At 35.7% G+C, this 23,627-nt stretch overlaps 1 protein-coding gene across 2 annotated transcripts in view; it reads left to right on the forward strand.

Annotated features, from left to right (window-relative positions):
- The window catches only part of LOC149838022 (ACT domain-containing protein ACR12-like), a 41,396-nt gene extending 18,352 nt beyond the window's left edge, over positions 1 to 23,044 (forward strand). The window contains exons 5-10 of one of the 2 annotated variants that reach the window (XM_090007563.1): positions 20,449 to 20,533; positions 20,629 to 20,688; positions 21,604 to 21,659; positions 21,833 to 21,938; positions 22,011 to 22,079; positions 22,207 to 23,044. In XM_090007563.1, the coding sequence (XP_089863689.1) occupies positions 20,449 to 20,533; positions 20,629 to 20,688; positions 21,604 to 21,659; positions 21,833 to 21,938; positions 22,011 to 22,079; positions 22,207 to 22,269 (439 nt within the window). In that variant the 3' untranslated portion in view covers positions 22,270 to 23,044. The remainder of the gene's footprint in view (positions 1 to 20,448; positions 20,534 to 20,628; positions 20,689 to 21,603; positions 21,660 to 21,832; positions 21,939 to 22,010; positions 22,080 to 22,206) is intronic. The other variant, XM_090007564.1, reaches the window with a different exon arrangement.
- Positions 23,045 to 23,627: the final 583 nt, after the last annotated feature.

The raw sequence follows: 23,627 nt of genomic DNA on the forward strand, positions 1-23,627 counted from the left end.
ATCATTTAGTGATTAACCTAGCTTTATGTCTTTCTAGAGATCCATCACTTTTAGTTTTGACTTTAAAAACCCACCTACATCCTATTGATTTCTTATTGGTTGGTATATCAGACAATTCCCAAATTTGAGATTTTTCTAAGGCTCTAATTTCTTCACTCATTGCATTTTGCCACTCAGGATAGTCCTTTGCTTAATTATATGTGGAAGGTTCAAAGTATGAATAAATTTTTGCTAAACAAGCTTTATAGTGAGGTTCGAAAAATTCATATGGTATAAATCTATCTAGAACTCTACGTGGTTTCTCTAAGTGTCTAATTCTTGTGTTTTTTTGTTCTTCTATGGTTGAATATTTTTAAATATTTTGTTGTTCATTATCTTGTCTTCTTTGAAATTAAATGACATTTGGATGATCATAGGACTTAGTAGCTTGAGATCCGTTGCAAGTTATCTCATTAATGTCTTTAATTAGTAAGGATATTTCTAAGAGCCTATGGACTCAGTACTATTTAACTCTTTCTCAAGCATATTTTGAGGTGGAGTGAAGATCAGGCTTTGCCTCGAGAAATGTGCCTACTAACCTTCTTGAAGATTGGTCTTCTTATGAATTCATAGCGATTGTCACGGGCGTAGGATTTTTCGCAAACTCGCAATGCGCCAGACTGCCTCGCTCAACGACCAATGGCCGCACACCGACATTTTTTCATGTGCTAAATCATTTTCATTGGCTCTGTGCACCACTTCGTGTGCAACTGCCTAGCGAAAGTTGATCAAACACATCTTTAAATGCGAATTCCATCTAGTCCATGCCGCTTAGTGCATAGCCGTTCCATACCAGCTATCACTTCCGAAAGGAGCACAAACTTACCTTAGCCTTGCGTGCCATGAAGCGTATTGCGGCTCCATGTGCACGACACAACAAAACCTCACCACTAAATGAACAAGACCTTGCGCCCCCCAGTCCGAAGACCAGTTGATGATTGAACACCATAGGAGCACCACCCAGACTCATTCGTCGGCGCCTAGGCATTCACTCGCCTGGCCCTGAGTCACCATACTCAGTTGGAACCACCTAATGTGATTCCTGGGAAAATTAGCCCTAACTCGCATGCACCCCCGTGCGTCCAACCGCTACGCGTGAGAAACTCTTGCAAGCCGAGAGGTCTTTAACTAAATCTCCAAATGCAACATCCTCTGATCCACTGGCACTACTTAACTAAACAATGCTCCATGTCTGTGCCGTCATACAATGATGCACTAACGATGATACCGTTGCCTATCACTTGCCATGCTACCATCGCACACTACCGATCAAGCCAACGCACACTGCTCGTTCCTATAGTCGATATATTTTCTAGTCAGTAGAGCTTCACACTGCACATGTCCTATTTCGAAAGATCGGCCCGAGACATTCTCATCCACCCAAAACCATTGTCAGCCTTGACAAATGCTGGTGTAGGTAAAAATACAGTCTTAACTCATATGCCAGTTTTCCTTTAGATTTATCTTTGGTTTACTTCATTTCTTTACCCTACTCAACTTGTTCTGGTTTCCATCCACCATCGCCGCAACCTTTAATATGCCAAGTCCCATTCCTTAACGCGCCTCCGATCACTTAGAGCGGTCTTCCGCTCTATCAATATCGAGCATCATTTGCTCGTAGGACCTCAATGCAGTCCCAAACACAAGTAGACCATCCTCGCCCGCACGACAAACTTGTCGTCTTCATGCTCATGGCTGGGGTGGCTTCCAACCCTAACAAGGGCAATTCCAAGCCCTTCGTGGTCCTCACAAAGAAAGACGACCACCAACACTTGCCTCAATAATATCAACTCCCTTAGGCACCAACTTGCGGTTTTCCAATGATCCAAACTAGTCCTCAAGTGAGGGACGCTTACTTGCATATCACCATAAAGCGGTCCTTCAAAGCGTCTTCTTGGACACTCGTACACATAAGAGGCAACACGGCCCAACGCTGCAACTCTTATCCGAAGTCAGCATGCTGAAACTCTCATCCGGAGCCAATAAAACGTTCCTACAAGAACCAAATCGACGAGTCACGAACAACTTTTTCCGCACACATAATCCAAAAAGAAACTGCCAACTCAAAGGACCAAAACAATGAGCATTTTGCTCAACATGGACACTCCGCTAACCTATAATCTTGGGAGAGAATGTAGAAGTTTAGTTGAGTCTCCCATACCCAAAGGTGCAAATCCATCCAGCTGAATCCAACGTGCATTCTCTACATGTACAAAAGGCAAACATCACGTTCTACCTGTGAGCTTAACACACAACTGGTAGGAATCTTTGGCTTATTCACGTTTCCTTAGCCAACTGAACAACAACCTTACACTTCTGCTTGTCATCGACAAGATGACTCATACCAACCTACCAACATCTTGCTTTCTGTGCTCGGTCAACCACACTTCAGTTGCGCAAAATTGCGTAACCAAGATAAACCATCAATGTCCTCTTCAATGTCACATACAATGAACAACAAGGTCCCCGTGAATCTTTCTACTCTGATGCTAATTTGTCATGGGCTTACTTTTTTTAATAAGCCAGTGCGGCGCGACAATTCTTCCTTATCGTCGCAAACCTCTCTATCTATCTGTCACGGGCATAGAATGCTTTGCAAACCTGCGATGCGCCAAGCTGTTCGGCCTAACGGCCTGATCAAGCGTATCTTCAAATGCGAATTCCATTTAGTCCATGCCGCTTAGTGCATAGCCGTCTCATACCAACTATCACTTCCGAAAGGGGCATAAACTTGCCTCAGCCTTGCGTGCCATGAAGCGTATTACGACTCCATGCACACGACACAACAAAACCTTGGCACTGAAGGAACAAGACCTTATGGCCCCCAGTCCGAAGACCAGGTGATGATTGAACACCATAGCGAAGAGCACCACCCAGACTCATTCACTAGCGCCTAGGCATTCACTCGCCTAGCCCCGAGTCACCATACTCGGTTGGAACCACTTAATGTGATCTCTGGGGGAATTAGCCCTAACCCACGTGCACCCCCGTGCGTCCAACCGTTATGCGCGAAAAACTCTTGCAAGCTGAGAGGTCCTTAACCAAATCTCCAAAGGCAACATCCTCTGATTTGCTTGCACTGCTTAACTAAACAACGATCCACGTCTGTGCCATCATACAACAATGCGCTAACGACGATACCGTTGCCTATCGCATGCCATGCTACCACCGCACATCACCGATCAAGCCAACGCACACCACACGTTCCTATAGTCGATGAATTTTCACTCAGTAGAGCTTCACACTGCACATGCCCTATTCCGAAAGATCGGCCATGGAGAGAGACATTGGTGCTTCAAAAAAGAGTTGAAAGTTTGCTCAAGTATTTATTTCTCTTCCTCTTTCTTCTCTCTTGTTTTGTTTTCTTTGGTTCTATGGTTGAAAAAGAAGTGGTGACGAATAAAGTTTGATGGAAAAACTACAATTTATGGTCTTCCGCCATCAAAAGAATCCTTATTGGTATGGGATTGTGGGAGTATATTGATGGTTTCGTAATAGAACCACAACTCACTCTCACATAATCCATTAAAGAAAATGATGGAACCATTAAAGAGGAGGTTATTAAAGGAGAAGAAAAGAAAAAAGCTCTTATAGGCTATAAGAAAACTTTGAAGGAATGGGAAATTGCCCATACCAAGGTATTTTTCTTATTTATGGAAAGTATGAACGAAGATACATGTGAAACTATTTTGGAGTTTGAAAGAGCTAAAAACAAATAAACAATGACCAATTCTTTCAATTTATGAGAGGGTTGCGACCTGAGTTTGAACAAATGAGAAACTTCATACATAGAAGGCAAGATGAGCTTCCTTTTATTCAAGAGATTTTAACTCAAGTTTTCATGAAAGAGATTAGATTAAGGTCTCAAAATGAAGCAAAGGAAGCTAAGGACACTGTGTTGGCCATTTCAAAATCGGGTGCCAAAACTCGTAGATCTATGTCACACGGACTCGGCTAGGGGGTTGACACACCTGCGTCGACACGCCTCGACACAGGGTGGACACGGTCAACCAAGTGTCAGACTCAATCAACGCGCAGGGTTGGAGTCCATCCACATTTTGGACTCAGTCAACTTTGACCGAGTTTATTTTTGTTTATTTTCGGACAAAAACCTAAAAAAAATCATTTTTTATATGTTTTTTAATATATATATATATATGTATATGACTGAGTCTTATTATTGTTATATATATATATATAAAAATATATAAAACCGAGTTCCCGTGTCCAAAATTTTTGAAATTGCGCCGCACCCGCACCCATGTGACATAGTCGTAGATACAAACCCCCACACTTTTATAAGAACAATAACTATGAGAAGAATCATGTGTATAAAGGAAAAGGAGATGGAAAGAAAATATGAGATATTTTTTGCCATAAATTGTGGGGAATTGGGACATATTAGACTATTTTGTCCGAAATTCAAGAACAAAGATGAAAAAAAGTTGCTTCAGTTGAAATTTCACAAGTTGACCAAGATTCTTCAAGTAAAATCAATTTTGAACATGCCTCTTTCTTAACTCGTGGAGGCATTGCAACCGCCACTTAAAGGACAATCTGTGACCGGCGTCACCGTCTCCTTCTCTTCTCCTTCAGGTATGACTTCTTGGCTTTTAGACTCGGGGGCATCATTTCATATGACATATGATAAATCTATACTTTCTAATTGTAGAAGTTCTACTAGTAAAAGAAATGTTTGCACTTCCGATGAAACCTCTATTGATATTAATGGAATTGAAAATTTTGAAAAATGTCCTAGTTTTAGTATTCCTCAAATAAGATTTATTACAAAATTAAATTTAAATTTATTTTCTGTTTATCAAATCACTGATCATGGATGTAGAGTCTCCTTCACTTCTAACCAATGCTTAATACAAGATCTCCAGTCCGGGAGGCAGATTGGAGAAGGGTATAGAGAAGGAGACTTGTACTATATGAATTGGTTGAAAATTCATGTCAAGACTTTTTTCTTTAATGTTCAAAAATTGGATAAAGTTTTATAGCATCAAATACTAGGACACCTTAGTATGTATAAATTATCCAATATTCCTCATTTGAGGATATTTTGTAATGAACAAATCTCTTGTACCGATTGTATTCTTGCAAAAATGAAATCAATTCCACCTCAAAAGAGGTCTTTCTTTGCTACTAAACCTCTTGAACTAATTCATTCTGATGTTTGGGGTCCTACCCCTCTTGCCTCCAAGGGAGGATACATTTATTATGTTATTTTTGTGGATGATTACTTCTGCTATACTTGGATATATTTTCTCAAATATAGACATGAAGTATTTGAGAATTTCAAAAATTTTCATAAGTTAGTGACAAATCTTTTAAAGTCAAATATATCTATTTTTTATTCCGACTTAGGGGGGTGAATACATGTCTAATGACTTTCAACAATATCTAAGAGAAAATGAAATAATTCATCAAAGGTACGTGCTAATACACCACAATAAAATGGTTTGGCTGAAAGAAAGCATCGACACATAATAGAGACCACTAAATCTCTTTTTATATATAAAAGTGTTCCCAAATATTTTTTGGGCTGAAGCAACTCTCATCTCTGTATTATAAATAGGTTACCTTAAAAAATTCAAAATCTTTAATCATATGAAAACATTTATAATGTCTTTCCTGATTATCCTATACTAAGGATCTTTGGGTGTAGATGCTTTGTTCTCCCTCATAAGAATGATAAATGATCTCCTAAAACAATTTGATGTATATTTTTAGGATACGGAGAGAGCCAAAAAGGATTTAGGTATTATGATACTAAAAGTAACAAACTTTATATTTCTAAGAATGTCGCATTTCTAGAACAAAAAATGGTTTTGATACTGTCTCATCCAAAGATGAAAGTGATGCCATGTCAAGAATTTAAGTATATGCCTTGGTGCGCCACTTATGGGCAAGAGAACACTTAGAGAAAATGACCTTTTAGGGGTCAATACATGAAAATACAAGATCTTTGGGTGTAGATGCTTTGTTCTTCCCCATAAGAATGATAAATGATCTCCTAAAATAATTTAATGTATATTCTTAGGATATGAAGAAAGCCAAAAAGGATTTAGGTATTATGATACTAAAAGTAACAAACTTTATATTTCTAAGTATGTCACATTTCTAGAACAAAAAAAATGGTTTTGACACTGTCTCATCCAAAGATGAAAGTGATACCACGAGAACTGAAGTATATGCTGGCGTGCCACTTATGGGCAAGAGAACACTTAGAGAAAATGACCTTTATGGATCAATACATGAAAACACAAGAATGAGCCACTAAGGGCTGATTACACACATGAAAATACTGAATATTATTGGGGAATAATCCCTTTGAGAATACATACAAGAGAGAGGGGTCTCACCCCTTTAAATACAAAAAAAAGGCTCTAGGGAGCTGTTGGGACCTAGGATGGGAATAAATACAAAAAAATAAATAATAAAAATAAAAAGAATAAAAATGAAAATACAATTATTTTGAATATACATGTGAAAAAATAAAATACCTTTGAACAATATATGTATCACATCTAAACATATATATGTTTACATTATATGTGTATGCAACTATGCATTAACATGAATAGCATGTCATTTTTAGTTACATAGCAGTATTTGGTGATATCACATTAATTTTCATTTTTCTTCAAATTTGGCAAGATTTCCTTCTTGAATATATAGTAATATATCAAACAAGGTAAGCCTTTTTTTTAGGTGAAATTAAATATTTGAATGTACTGCTTCAATATAGAGAGCTTTAAATCCATTTTCTCTTTTCTTCTTTGAAAACAGAGAATTTATTGCTCATTCTTTTTCCTCTAAAACAGGAAACTGCTGTCTCCCCATTTTCTGTTCTCTTTCCAAACGAACTTAATATTATAATGTCATGACATGTAACTCCATCATGTTACAGCTTTACTTTTTGTTCAAGAGTAAGTAATTTACCATATATTAATTAATGTTAATACTATATATTAATCAATGTCAACTTCTTCGTAAAGTCTAACTTACTGATACCCATAAAATGAAACAGTGAGGGTTTGACAAAAGATTCTTAGATCTAAACAAAACAGAATTAAATTACAGAAATTGGAAATGTTCTCAAAAGGACAGAATGAGAACATAAATAGTTCAATAAATTTGGTTATTAGTTTCTTCCTTGTAATTTGCAAAAATAAGTAATTAATCAGTTATAATAATTTTAAGTTTCGAATAACTTGTCATAGAAGGTGAAATTCTTAAATATGAAAATTGTTAACATCATTAAATATTAGATTCTAATATTGGACTAGATGATGTAAATAAATGGAGAAACAGCATTTAACATCTTGAAGCTTCGAGCAAATTCTTTCAAATAAACATTGACAACGCTATTAAAAAAGGAATCTATCTGAAAAGAAATTGAAAATAGAAATTATGAAGCGCCATGTAATAAAATAAACTGAGATAGTTTTTCAAAAGTTAAACATAACAATGTTAAGGACTTAACAAATTTTAAAATTCCATAAACTAGTAGTTGTTAAAACAATGTCATGTTTGAAAACATTATATATTAACCAACTTTGAGTCGCTGCTACTGCTGATGTTGCTTCTATATATCATATGACTTAGCAGCCATCATCCTCAAGAGCATGGAGGTTCGAGTCTTCTTCGAGGCATAATATTGAGAATGCTCCTTCAATGAACAGTTCAATGGCTAATGCCATATCTAGTTAATATATCAAGTACCTCATGTTAGGATATATTTGTAATGAAATATGCAAAAATACAAAATGAGGGCCTTTACGAGCTTAGAAGATTATAAACACAAAGTGCACATGCACTTACATACATCCAACTAAGGGACAATACATGAACACAAAGACACAACACAAGCACCAAGTGCATTCAAGACATTAAAAAACTAAAGAGAAGAACACAAAATATAAAAAAATATTGATATTATTGAGCACAAATGCTTAAGAGAAGCATTTTACAATGGGGAGGAACAAAGTAAAAAAGGAGTCGTCATTTATGATGAGGTTTGGATCTCAGATCCAAACCCAACTCGAATTTATTTAGTCATATGTTCATTAATGGCCTATTATAATTTTGCTTGTTGTGTAATGGGTATTTTCGTACCCTAATATTTGTACCAGCCTATATATAATGATAAGCCAAATACCATATACCCTAATTGGGGCTTACTGCAGCCACCACGTTTTCTCTCTCTATTCTTTATTCGTTCTTGTGATTGAATGACATAACCCATGATTTCTAACATGGTATCAGGGCAGAAGATCCAATCTTGAAGATCATGTCCTTATGAGCCTCAAGCCGAGTTTCTCTGTCTCTTTCTAAGGTATCTCTGAATCCAATTTCATCTATTCTCCATTTTATTCTCTTGTTCTTAAACTCAATCTTAAATCTATTCAAGTTAACGTGTTTCCTTTCTTCTAAAATCCGAGTTTTGGATTTGTTCATGTCGACTTTTCTTTTCATCTATTTCTTTTCTTTGCTTTTCTGTTCTTTTTTTCTCATTGCTGAACACGATCTTCCCCAATAGCAGTTTTGATAATCACGCAAGATCACATTTGATCTTTGCGTGATTTCAAGAGTTGAAATCACGTCAATCTTGTTTTCTCATCGTTTTCAAATTAACGTCAGATCAGATTCTTATCTGAACGTGAACTCAGATCTGTTTTAAATTGATTGATATTATCTTTGAATCTTTTTCAGATCAGATTCACCCCTTGGAACTTCTGTCTCTTTCCATTCCGAAAACGAAAACACGTTATTTTCAATAACGTGCCTCTTATTGGTTAACTTCATTCAGAATAGATTTTAATGCATCGCCTGATTTTCTGCCTCGGATCTGTAGATCATTAAAAAGGGGGGGGGTAAATCACTATGCGATTTAAGGTGTTCTTCAGCAAATCGCTACGCGATTTACGGTGTCCTTCCGCAAATCGCTACGCGATTTACGATGTTTTTCAGCAAATCGCTACACGGTTTTGACTCTTTCTTCTTTTTAGTTTTCTCTTGTTTCTTGTTTTCGTCTTCTACCGACTATGGATTCATTTTCCTCTTGTCATTCTGGTCTTTCTTCCAACTTAATCAACTTGTATATGAGAAACTGAACAATTCTAATTTTCTAACCTGGAAGAGACAAATCATCCCATTCATAAGAAATGATCTTTCTGGACATTTGGATGACTCTGCTCCTGTTCCTCCAGAGTTCATATAACAAGAAGAAAATAATGGGGAGGGTGACACTTCTATTACCTTTGTTAGAAATCCAGAGTACATATCCTGGATGAAGCGAGATCAGGCTTTGGTTGCCTACATCACTTCCACTCTGTCACAGTAGGTGCTTGTGGCAATCTCAGATGATTGCTCAACCATGCACTTATGACACCGACTTGTTTAGACGTACTCTCAAGTTTCTCAGGCCAAAGTTTTATTTTTAAAGAAAGAGTTTCAAATGCTGAGAAAGGATTCCATGACTATCATGGAGTAATTCAACAAATTGAAGACTATCACAAATCAGTTGGCCATCGTGGGTTGTGCGATCAGTGACAAAGATATGGTGCAACAAACTTTGAGTGGGCTGAGACCCGCTTATCATATGATGGTTACTTCCTTATTGTGTTTACCAGACTTGTTTTTGAAAATCTTCGTGCTAAACTTTTACAGTATGAGATGACTTTTAAGGGATTCTCTAAAGATACTCACACTCACATTGGAGCACAATACGTTCTTGCCACAGGAGTTACTTATGGTCGAGGACGTGGCAAGTATAAATCTCGAGAAAGAGGCAGTCAAGAGAGGAATAGATAAGGAGCTCGTGGAATATTGCCTACACCCAATATTCCTCCTAATTTGCAAAGGCAAAGGACAATACCCACTTGCTTTCTATGTAACAAAAAGGGGCACATCAAAGCTAACTGTTGGTTTAATCCTCAAAATAGAGGAAAGCAATCAGGGACAAGAAAGGGAACAAATAAATTGAATAATAGTGGAGAAGTCAAAGAGTTCTTATTATCTGCCTTGGCTGACTTGAATCTGAAACAGAATGATCAAGGCACTTGGTATGTTGATTTCGGAGCAGCTACTCATGTTACGGGTGATGCTGGTAAGCTCCTAAATCTTGTTCCTTATGTTGGTAGAAATTGTATAGTTACTGAAGATGTATCTCATCACCATATTTCTCATATTGGAAACTCTGTCATCCCTATGTCCAACTCTTCACTTGCTCTTTCAAATGTCATTCATGCTTCTAATATCAAGAAAAATATTGTTTCTGTCTCTAAGCTTGTAGATGATATTAATGCTTCAGTTGAGTTTACTTCCTTTTCTGTTCGTGTCAAGGATCTTCATACGAGGAAAACGTTCGTTGAAGGAAAATGCTAAGAGAATATGTACGTGTTCCAAGAGAATCCTTCCACTCGTGTTCAGCCTGTTGCTCCCACCTTGAAGCTCACATCTTCTTTAGTTCCGCCTGAGAGTGTTTTTAATATTTCTAAATGTATTGAGCCAAACCTTTGGCATGGTCGTCTGGGTCATTGCAGTAGTCGTTTCAAGCAGTCTTATTCCTAAGTCAAGTCTAAGTTTAAGTCTCAATGATAAAAAATGTTCTAGTTGTCTTCAATGTAAGAGTCATGTTCTCTCTTTTCATTCTATTAATAAAAGAGCTTCAAGACCGTTTGAAATTATCTGTTCTGATGTTTGGGATCCGGCTCCAGTTCCTTCCATGTCTAGCATTCGATATTATCTCATCTTTGTTGATAGCTACTCTTAGTATACATGGATCTTCTTTATGAAATGTAAATATGAAACCTTCAAGTTACTTCAGAATTTTCATTCTTTTGTTCAAAATCAATTCTCTGATAATATCCTTTGTTTCCAATGTCATGGAGGGGGTGAATTCTCTTCACATGACTATTAATTTTCTCCAGACTAATGAAATAAGTAGGCGGGTGTCTTGCCCTCATACACCTCAACAGAATGAGATTGCTGAACAGAAGCATCACCATATTGTCGAGAGTGCAATGAGCATGATGCATGATAGTGACCTTCCAGTTACTTTTTGGGCAGAGGCTTTCTATTCAGCGGTCCATATCATAAACCGATTGCATATGAATATCTTGGAAAACAAATCACTCTATTTTTCTTTGCATGATGTTCATCAAGTTATCATGATTTACGTGTCTTCGGGTGTGTATGTTATGTTCATGTTGACAGTTCAATGCGGCACAAGTTTCAGGATAAGGCCTTGAAGTGCAAATTTGTGGGGTATATTGATGATTATAAAGGATATAAATGTTATGATCCCGTGACTAAACATATCAAAATATCCAGGAATGTTGTATTCGATGAATTAAATTTTGACCACAATGCTAACAATTCTCTTGAAATTGAAGTTTGTCACCCTTTGTTGAATTCTGATCTGTTTTCTAGCATTGATGATGTTTGTCCTTCAGAATGTAATAAAAGAGATGAGGAAAACATGTCTGAGTCTGCCCAAAAGACTCAGGACAGTGTGATTTCAGAACCACTCTTAGCTCTCGAAAGGTATAAAGGCATTGTTTACTCTCGATGTGAGAAAGAGACCCCAACTTTGATCAGGAGATGAATTATTCTTCTGTTGATTCCTTTGCTTCCAGAAGATCTACTCGTTCTCGATATCCTATTGATAAGTGGGTTAGTTATGAGAATTTCTCGATGGATTTCCAACTCTTCTTAACCTCTTTAGGTAAGGAAGATCAACACACAATATTTTATCAAGCAACAATTTTTAAGAGATGGATTGAAGCTATGAATAAAAAAATGGAGGCCCTTCATGAATATGACACTTGGGATATTGTTCCGAGACCACATGATCAGAATGTGGTTGGGTCAAAGTGGGTGTATAAAACAAAGTATAAGCCGGATGGTACTATTGAGCGATATAAGGCTAGACTGGTTGCCAAGGGCTTCACACAGGAGCAAGGACAAGACTACGATGAGACCTTCAGTTCGGTTGTGAAAATGGAAACTATCCGCATCATACTATCATTGGCTATTGAGCATCAGTGGACTATCAGTCAATTGGATGTGAAAAATGCATTTCTTCATGGAACTCTGAAGGAAGAAGTGTACATGGAGCAACCCACTGGGTACACAAAAGGGAACTCCAAAGAATATGTGTGCAGGTTAAAGAGATATGGTTTGAAGCAGGCGTCTCGATCTTGGTTTGATAGTTTTTCTCTTGAAGTAGAGAAATATGGCTTTAATCGGTCTCTTATTGATCATTCTCTTTTCATATTCAAATGCAAAGATACAGTTACCTTGTTATTGATATATGTAGATGACATTATCATTACAGGTAACTCTAATGAACATATTGAGCAGGTCAAAGAACTCCTGAACCATAGGTTCAAGATGAAGGATCTTGGTAAATTGTGATATTTTCTTGGAGTAGAAGTCGGCAGGACTACTAAAGGCATGTCACTCACCTAACATAAGTGTACCATTGATGTTCTCGGCAAGGCATGTATGAAAGATTGCAAGCCTCTAAACACACCCAGTGTACTTCATCAGAAACTCAATTCTCAAGATGGAGATTTGTATGAAGACCCTACAGGGTATTGTAGGATAGTAGGGATGCTTCAGTATTTCACCTTCACTCGCCCTGAGATTGTCTATTCAGTCAATCAAGTATCTCAGTTCATGCATGAACCACATATTGGGCATATGAAAGCTGTTAAACGCATTCTTCGATATTTGAAGGGAACTATTGGGGATGGTCTTAAAGAGTATGAATGAGCATCACATGCATGAACTTCTTGTTTACACAAATGCAGACTGAGCAAGAGATCCATATGAGCGCATGTCAGTCTCAGGATACTGTATTTTCATTGGCCATTGCCAGGTCCAGCACAGAAGCTGAATATAGATCAATGACAGCTGCTACAACATAAGTAACATGGATTAGACGCCTGTTAACAGAAGTAGGAGAATCCATATCTAGATGTATTCTCTTATGTGACAATCAAAATGCCATCAATATGTCGTTTAATACTATCTACTACAGTCGTGCCAAGCATATTGAAATTGATCAACATTTTGTAAGACAGAAGGTCGAAGAGAAGGAAATTGAACCCAAATTCGTTCGGACTGCTGATAAAGTTGCTGACTTGTTTACAAAAGGGCTTATCAAAGATCGATTTTGAATGTTAAAAGGCAAGTTGTTCATGGTTTAAAACCATATACAACTTGAGGGAGGATAAAAAGGAGTCATCATTTATGACTGGGTTTGGATCTCGGATCCAGACCTAACTCGAGTTTATTTAGTCACATGTTCATTAATGGCCTATTATAATTTTGCTTGTTGTGTAATGGGTATTTTCGTACCCTAATATTTGTATCAACCTATATATAATGATAAGCTAGATACCGTAGACCCTAATTGTGGCTTACTGCAGCCACCATGTTCTCTCTCTCTATTCTTTATTCGTTTTTGTGATTGAATGACAAAACCCATGATTTCTAACACAAAGCCCCTATTTATACACATTACAAGAGAGGATAACCAAATGAGAGCTCTCAATAGAGTCGTTGGGAGCTCCCAATGGTCATATTTATGATCATTGAAGAGCCCCCAACGACTCTATGGTCAAAAGATCATAGAGTTCTTGCTTAAAAGGGCAAAATACAAAAAGAAAAAAATAAATAAATAAAGGAAAAACTGTTCCTGATGAACAATCTCTATTACATTAGTAAAATAATAAAAATACCCCTAGAGGATATTTACCTATTACATCATTATAAATAATACATATATATACACACATGTACAACTTTACACTCTCCCTCAAACTTAGTGTGATATACCGAAAGTTTGAAAATAAAAACAAAGATTCAATGGGAAGGATCCAAGTCTTCAAGTGTCTTTAAGGGAAATCTTCATCTTTATGACACATCAGATAATTTTGCAAATACTAGTCTTCAAGTGTCTTTATTGGTGATCATCCCCAAACGCCTTCATCGGTTATTTTGATCTTCATGATATGATGCATCAAAGATATTCCTTTCTCAATCCATCACATCTTTAAGAAATTGTAAAGAGAACAAAAACAAAGATTCCAACTACAAAAAAAAAAATTTCTAACCCAATAGTTATAAAGTTTTAAAACCAATATATTTTTAAAACAAGAATAACACTTAAAGTAAAAATTTCAAACAAAGTAGCAATAATTTTTAGAAACATTAGATAATCATTAAGAAAGATAAGAGGAGTATTCCTCATGGATAAATTTTTATGAAATCAAATCATGAACCCAAAATCAATATATTTTTCAAGAAAACATAAATATTGATCATAAAAAAATTTGATCACTAAAGGATGTTATAAATTAAGAAGAGATAAACAATTATGCGTAAATAATATCCTAAGATTTTCTTTTAGAAAAGCATTTCAAATAACAAATCATCAATAACAACATGCATGTAAAATATAACAATTCAAAAAGAGACCTCAAGAAAAGAGAAGCTAATTAAATTCATGCATAAAATAATGTGAACAATATAATCAATATGAAACACACATATATCCAACATGCAGTTAAAGCATATTTAATGCACATGAAACGACAATAAAAAAATTACTATTTTTATCAATAAAATGCACACAAAATGCATGAATTTAATGTAAAGAACCAAGTAGCCTTCAATAATGGACCAAGGTGTCCACGAATATCAATTGGACAATACACAAGTGTTCTCTTAGGGAACACACTCTCAAAACCCACAAAGGGGGGCACACACAAGTGCCCAAGAAGGCTCACAATATAAAGAATAAGATTTTTATTAAACATCACAAGTATGCAAAATGCATGAAATTTTTATCAATAAACATTTTTCCATATAAGGAAACACAAATATAATAAATTTAGAAATTTCATGGAGAAATTCTTTAAAAAATCTCACACAAAATAGTTCGACCACCACAAGCAATTACCTCACTAGATTTTCAAACCTCAAAAATCAAGTGTATCAGCTACTAGAACAAGGGCATAATCACAATGCCACTAATGGGCTAAAACACACACAAAAAGTGTGAATAACCAATATCTCTTGTCTACATAAATTGACACTTAAACAAGTGTATCAACTACTAGAACAAGAGCATAATCACAATGCCACTTTTGGGCTAAAACACGCACAAAAAGTGTGAATAACCAACATCTTTTGTCTTCCTAAAATAACACTTAAAACAGGTATATCCGCTATTAGAACAAGAGCATAATCACAATGCTACGTATAGTAAAAACAAACACATAAAAAATGTGAATAACCGATGAGTGCACATAACTCACCACATTAAAAGACATCTCTTGTTTATATAAAATGACACTTAAATAAGAGGCATAATAGGAGGAAACACACGTGGTAAGAGAGCTTGTAATGAAAACAAACTAATGTCATCAAGAAGGTAAGGACAAAATTTATAAATCAAGGCAGAAATATTAAATTTCCTAACCTTTCAAAACACTATGGTTTCAAAAAATAGATAGCCATCACATATAAATATAATTATAAGCATCCATAATACAAATATCCAAATATCCAAATGAGTGATACAACATACTCACAAAACCAAAGATCAAACAAACATCAGTTAGAACCAAACTATAAGTTGACAATCTAAACTGATAAAACCGAGATGCACACAACTTACCCTAACAAACAACTCTTGGTTCAACAAAAGCAACATGGATCAAGGTTTTAAAACCTAGTGACTCGGGACTCGACTCGTTCTTTATTGACTCCTGACTCGGTGGGTCAACTCGGTGACTCGGATTGGGTTTTGTTAACTTTTGATTTTAAAAGAAAGATAATATATAAATTGTCATTTAAACATGTAAAAGTTTGTAGAATGACTTAATTACTAGTTTAATTGATTAATAAGTAAAATAACATCAAGTAAAACTGCTCTTAATTCAAATCTCACATTTACTAAAGAAACTACACAAGCAGGAACAAGTCTTTCAAATTTTCTTACAAATAATCTTTAGCCGTTGGTGGCAATATCTGCAAATTGAAGACTTATTCCCAGATAAATGAAAAGCCAAAATGAATATTTATTTATGACAATTAAGAATCATAATCACATTACTTAGCAAAAAACTTGTCAATAAAATCTGCAAAGTGGATTGTTTGTATTATAAGTGGTACCATCGTGAGATCGACGACTTAGAGAAGAAAACTATGAGAGGAAACATAGAGTGAGGGAACTTAGATAGTTTTGGCATTTGTTACAAAAGATTTGAAAATCAGAGATAGTGACAAAAGATGAATGCTTCCAAAACGTCACTTGCATTGTGACTGAATTTGTCAGCAACTTACTGTTAAAGATCAATCAGAAGCCAATTTGTTGAGGACTACCTCATTTTTGAGAAATCATTTTTTGGTGTGGAATCACATATAAAACACATTTTCACTGCAATCAGGTGTTCTATCTTTTATGGTGAATGTAACCGAACATGACCTTTTTTTTTACATGCTTTATTAGAACAAAGGTATTGCACTCTAATCATTGTATAGCATCATGGCACTTGGAAAAAAATGCCCATAGACTGTTACTAATTTTGTGATTTTATATTAAGTTGGTAAGCCTATTGTTATTATGATATTTGTTCTTTGAAAAATGAACACTTACATGTGGTTAAATGTTATCAATGTACACTAAGGTAGCTGACATTTATTAAAGAAACTACACAAGAGGAACAAATCTTTCAAATTTTCTTAAAGACGAAAGTGCCCAGAACTCGCCCGAGTCAAGCCGAGTCAACAACCGAGTCAGGCCGAGTCAACAACCGAGTCTTCGCAAACCGAGTTTGCCTCGCCGGGTTGACTTGTTGGAGGGCTGAGCCGAGTCGAGTCAACGGAATCACCGCGTTGACTCGGCGAGTTTTAAAACCTTGACATGGATTGAGAGGCTAATCATATATCAATTAGATTTAAGACATGTGTTAACATGACACTCATAAATTTTGATAATTACAAATTAATAAGATGACTTGAGGTGCACACATGACTCACCTCAACGGCTAACTCTGACTCAACAACAACAAAGCCAAAAACAAAAGATGCATCATGTAAAAAATCTGTGATGAACAACAAATGCTATAAGAAGACAATAAATACTCACGAAAATCAATTTCCAAATAAGTGAGTTCATATATAAGAAGCGATTTGAAAAAATAAAGTTTCAAATCAAATCCAATAACGATAGATGAAAACTTAAAATGAATATAGTGCAATCATATGCACAACAAGATGTCAATTGATGCAATCATATGCATAGACAATATAAGCGAGGTATATAGAGAGATAACTCAATCTAGATTACAAGTCTACTATGACACAACAATGACATATAACATTAAAGAGGGCCAAAACATATATAGATATTCTCAAAGAATCATATAGAAAACCAAATGCATACACAAGTACGACCAATCATGGATACTCGCAAAGAGATAAAAAACTCATGTATATGCAATAAATTAAGAGTCTTTAATCAAGAACACACATGTCCAACAAAGATCTAAGTTAACAAGCACGCCCATCAATAATGAACAAGTACTAAAGTGAACCATGAGGGAAACACTTATAACATCCATTGAGCATAATATTTTATTAAAAAATAAGTATGCAATAAAAACATAATATTTAATCCCATGCAAAACATGTAAGATAATGTTCATTAAAGAATGAGACTAAGAAAATAACACAATCATAAGGACCAACAAGAGACATTTATTAAAGTGAATGACTCATAAAAAATCATGCTCAATACCTTATGCACAAATAGACAATCTTATCCATCATGTAAGGCAATCACAAATGCACAACAATGATCAAATATCAATATAAAAATTATTTATTCATAAGCTAGATCATAAATTTTGATACTTCAAGAGCTACTTTAAGTTTCACATAAGATTACACCAAGAATACAAAGAGAAAAATTAAACTCAAGTTAAGCACAATTTCATAAGATCATACTTATGAAAGACATAACACAATTTCAAATTATTTTAAAATATATGATAATTTTTAAAAAAGAAACAAAACAAAGTTCAATAATAAATACGAACATGATTTGGTATTTATAACCATGAATTGTTCAAATGAAGCATTTAAATGCCAACAATACATGCTCAACAATAATATACCTACATATCAAATAAAGCAAGTTTTAAAAAAAACTAAGATTCAAACTAGATCTCATAAAAGCATACACATATATAATTTCACAGGATCAAACAAATATTATAAACCTTATAAAAATAAATCCAATGATAATTCTAAAAGGAAACATTTAAAAAATTTAATTTTTTATAAAAATAACAAATAAATTTTCAAAGATAAGGAAAAAGAGTGCTTTCTCATAATTCATGAGATAGATACCACAAGAAACACTTAAAGATATAGGTTACATACTGGGGTCAAGATTTCTCTTGAATCCAAGCTATACAACGATCAATCCTTCACAAAATATGAACTCAAACCGAAAAATTCAAAGACTCAAAAGAAGCCAAATACCAAGAAGGATTTCTTGGCTCTATACCATGTAATGAAATATGCAAAAATACAAAATGAGGGGCTCTAAGGGCTTACAAGATCATAAATACAAAGTACACATGCACATACGTAGGTCCAACTAAGGGACAATACAACAGCACAAAGGCACAACACAAGCACTTAGTGCATTCAATACATTAAAGAACTAAATAAAAAACACAAAATATAAAAAATATTGATATTATTAAGTATGAATGCTTAAGCGAAGCATTTTACAATGGGGGGAACAAAGCCCCTATTTGTACACATTACAAGAGAGAGAGACCAAATGGGAGCTCCCAATAGAGTCATTGGGAGCTCCCAACATTCATATTTATGATCGCTGGAGAGCCCCCAATGACTGTATGGACAAAAGACGATAGAGCTCTTGCTTAAAAGAGCAAAATACAAAAAAAAACTAAATAAATAAGGAAAAAACTGTTCTTAATGAACAATCCCTATTACATTAGTAAAATAACAAAAATACTCCTAGAGGATATATATATATATATATATATATATATATATATATATATATATATATATATATATATATATATATATAACTTAACAATATTCTGGCTAGCCTCACTATCTGAGTCTGAGCTGTTGGAATATATTCAATGTTCGACAGCAGATCACAAAATCTCAGCAATTTTCTTTGTCTAATGAATGAAGGCGCCTGTTTCAAAACCGCTCACTCTGCATCCACTACCAGATATATGCTTCAATAGAAATATTGCAGGGTAGATTGACTTGATAGAAGCTTCTGGTAAATTGCCCACCTGTAATCCAGCAGATAAAGTACATCACATGACCAGTTCATGTCAGGGATTGGCAACTTATCTATTCAGTGGCATTGGTGCTGGATTGGATATGTTGCGTACTCTAGGCTTCCTTCTCCTTTTAGGGGGGAATATCTGAAAGAGAACCCAGTGCCTACAGCAACTAGAAGTTTGCAATTCATGAGAGAAGCATGGACAATAGTGTTCTAATGCTTTCAATGCAAACATTAGACAACGACATCATGTGACTGTCCTGGACAAGGTCAAGATAAGACTGGACAGAACATGGTGTCCTTGTCCAGCGTTGTCTGTGAATCAAACACCCCCTAAGGATTGACTTAAAATGTTTACAGCAAGAGCCAAGATATAAATTCTGAGCCTAAGCACATTCATTTGGACCACTCCACAGTCTTTGTCTTGCAGATTCTCTCAAGACATGCTTAGGACTCTAATTCAGGCACAATATGCGTCCAATTAGATTTACTAGCCTTGCAAAATGCGACCGTGTCTGGCTATGTCTCACATATGCTTTAAAGTTGGAGTTACTCTGTTCAACGGCCATATGTTTTCCTGCCCATCTGTCTTGGTCTAACTTGTTCGATATTGGATTTTATTCATGTCCCAACAAATCTGGTATCGTCTTGAAATGTAAGAGGGTAATATAAGTTGCATAACTTGTTGTTTGGAAGCCTGTATGTAATTTCATTTCCATAGCTTGTTACTTCGTCCTACAAATTCCTCTATACATGATATATAACATATTTATTCCAGTCAACAAGGTATACTTCTTTCCACATGCTTGATGTTCTGCCTTCTCTTCCCATGCCTATTTATTGCTCTCTTTTTGTATATACGGAATGCATATTCTTGATTATATGTCAACTTCTCTCAACTGCAATTTTTTAACAGTTTCTTTAAGCATCGGTATTTCTTGAATTGATGCCTTTAATTTGGTAAAAGCCCCCCCCCCCCCCCCCCCCTATTGTAAGCTGGATGCAAATGTAACTCTCCATCTGACCTTGGATCTCAGGCACACTGGCCGAAAAGTTGAGAATCCTGATGTGTTAGAGAGAATTCGTCTTACTATCATTAACAATCTTCTGAAGTATCATCCAGTATGTTTCTTTCAGTTCAGTTGATTAATACACTTGTCTAGTTGGGATGACATTCTTTAGTTCACCTCCTTTAAGCTATCTTCTTGTTTCCCTAGGAATCTAGTGAACTGCTGGCACTGGGTGAGGCTTTTGGAATAAAAGCACCTCAGAAGAAGGTCCCATTATTCAGTAAAATATTAATTTATTTCTTCTTTACCATGCTTTGATTCTGGTCTATGAATGCACGTTATTACTGAGCAATGTAGTTTATTTCATACATTGTAATTCAAGGAATCATTTCCTTGCCTGCAGTTTTATTTGGTATTCTCCATTCTGACAAATATTGTGAGATTTTTTAAAATTTTCATGAAAAGGCATGATTTTTGGTAAAAATAAAAACGATACAATAGTGGTGTTTCCAAACTATCACAATTTATCAATAGATCAGTATCCAGTGATTTTATCATGCTATGTGCGTCTCTATTGGCAAATACTGGGGATTAACTTTCATCTTTTTTATTCAAATTTTTATTCTTCTATTTTTGTATTTTGAAATTTATTTTTTGTGAGGTTAAATGGAAATATTGAAAATCATCCGAGAATTCCATGGCAGATAAATTGAACCATGCTTTGCTCTAGTTCTAAAATATAGTAATATAGCTTGTATTTAGAAACTTTCAAGTATTTGGCATGTGCTGCAGGGAAACATTGTATATCTTTTCAACATCTTGGCACGATATCAATTGGAATTGTTTGCTAGTAGTTGCCAGATCCCATCCTTATGATTTTTTAAAATTATTTCCTTTGATTGTACAATTTTATCATTCTGCAGTGTCTAGACATACCATGTGCATACATTCTTTGCATAAGGCAACAATATCATGAAGTGCACAAATTTTATATTTTTTCGTCAGTCATGGTGATGAGCTAACTAGCTCCATTAACATTATTGGACTTGATTTATTGATATTTCTATGGAGTAAACTTCTTTTATAATTGTGTTGCTTGTAATCAATGCATATGTGTGATGTATTTGTCACAAAGAAAAGAGTGTTTCCTAAATTTTGACTTGAATCTTTCTTAAATTACAGATTGACATTGACATAGCAACCCATATACATATTAAGGACGATGGACCTAAAAGAAGGTTTGTATTTTGTAGTTCTCCTTTGTAAACGAACAACTTGAAATGGCCTCCATATCGCAGAGGCCTAAAACTTAATCCGCATTCATAAGCTTAGTTCAGAAGAATGATGTCCTGAACCTACTTATGCTTGCCAAATGTGCTTTTTGGTAATGCTGATTATTCTTCATGTTCAGTTTGCTTTGCATAGAGACGGCTGATCGGCCTGGTCTTCTGATGGAGGTTATCAAGATACTAGCAGACATCAATATCAGTGTGGAATCGGCAGAGATTGATACTGAAGTGAGTTTCTTTTTTGGGCATGCACTCGTGAAGCTTTTTCAACTTAAATGACCATTTTTCCTGCTGTTACAGGGTCTGGTAGCTAAGGACAAGTTCCATGTCAGTTACAGAGGGGCTGCATTGAACAGTTCTCTCTCACAGGTGGCCTTGCTTGTTTTAGTTACCTCTTCAGTTTTGTAAACCCATCATCCTGAGTGGAACTCTTTCATAATGAAGAAAAGGGTGAAATGTTTCTCTCGTCCTGAATTGCAAGCCTGTAATTCTGCAGGTGTTGATGAACTGCCTGCGCTATTACCTTAGGCGACCTGAAACGGACGAACACAGTTACTAGCCAAAGGCATTGGCTTGACATGCTGTTGCGTCCAAACTATGGTGACATCAAAAGGACAGATTCAAGTACTTGAACCCTTATGCGGCGACTCTATCTGGCGATCAACAAGGTAGGCCTGACAGATTTCTTCTGGAAGCCCTTGCTTCCTCCGTGTTCATTATTGGGCCACTGTTCTCTGCCATTATAAAAAAAACACACTATTCCGTTTGTAACATTGGTCAAAGCCTTGGTACTTTCATTCCTATGTAACACTCGCCACTGTAGTTGCAGCATCTTTAACCGACGGTGGGGTACCACCGCATTAACAGTGTTACACAGGATTGGACGTGAGTTGCAGTTCAGCCGTCTCTCGTCGTGGGTTGGATCCTCTAGGTCGCTCGAAATCTGTAGACTCCCAAAGACCCGAATGGCCTGGTTGCAGATCGATCCAAGGCCCAGACAGAGATTGCGTTTCGCTGGGTGGACTTTAATGTTTTTGGCAGCAAAGCGTTCTATCCATGCTCGTTATCACCGAGGATCGATCATTTTCTTGTGTTCATTCTCCCCTTTCTAGGCAGCTCTTAGTCGGCATGTCTTCTCTTAGCCCATCGAACACGCCCAGAAGGGAGTCACCTTGAAGCTACAAAATATGTCAGGAGGAATAAGACCAAGCAATTCTAACATCATAACGAAATGCCCACAATGCTTTGACTCCTTTTGTTTCCCAACTTCCTCTTGCTTCCATAATCCCAAATATCGCCAATGTTTCAACATGAATTTGTTGCTCGATAGTTTTAAAAACAGGATTATGTTGAAAAAATCCGATCTTTTTCAGATCTCATCAAATTTGAAAATATCATAGTTCGTTAAAAAAAGAATTTCTAGTAGTTTTGTATTATTTATATTATATATATTTCATGTAATTTCATACTCTTATTTTCCCAAGATCTTGACTAAAAACCCATGAATTTTGAAAAAATTGAAAGATTTTTTTGAGAATAGGATGTGATTGCGATTACTTCCAAAATAGATATAAATGGCCGGACGCAAAACCTGCCTGGGGTGAGTTATTGGACAAGCGCACGGCCTTTAATATTTGAATCGATCTACATTCTACAAAAAGCTGGCCAACATGATCAGCAACTATTTACAAGAACGTTAACTATTTCTCAGCTATTACACTTTAGGTTCTCATCGACTTTTACAAAAAATCTAAAATCAATCAGTTTACTCCAATAGTCAAAATTCCCTACATTCCAACTCGATGTACAATGAGTTATTTCACAAAGAACAAATGTTGTTTCAACAGGCCTTGTTTTTTTACAATGAAATAAGTTGGCATGTTCTTGCAACTAATTGATACAGTGATTTGCAAAAGA

This window comes from Nuphar pumila, chromosome 5 (assembly GCF_984573655.1).
Source record: "Nuphar pumila chromosome 5, dmNupPumi1.hap1.1, whole genome shotgun sequence".
NCBI lineage: Eukaryota > Viridiplantae > Streptophyta > Magnoliopsida > Nymphaeales > Nymphaeaceae > Nuphar > Nuphar pumila.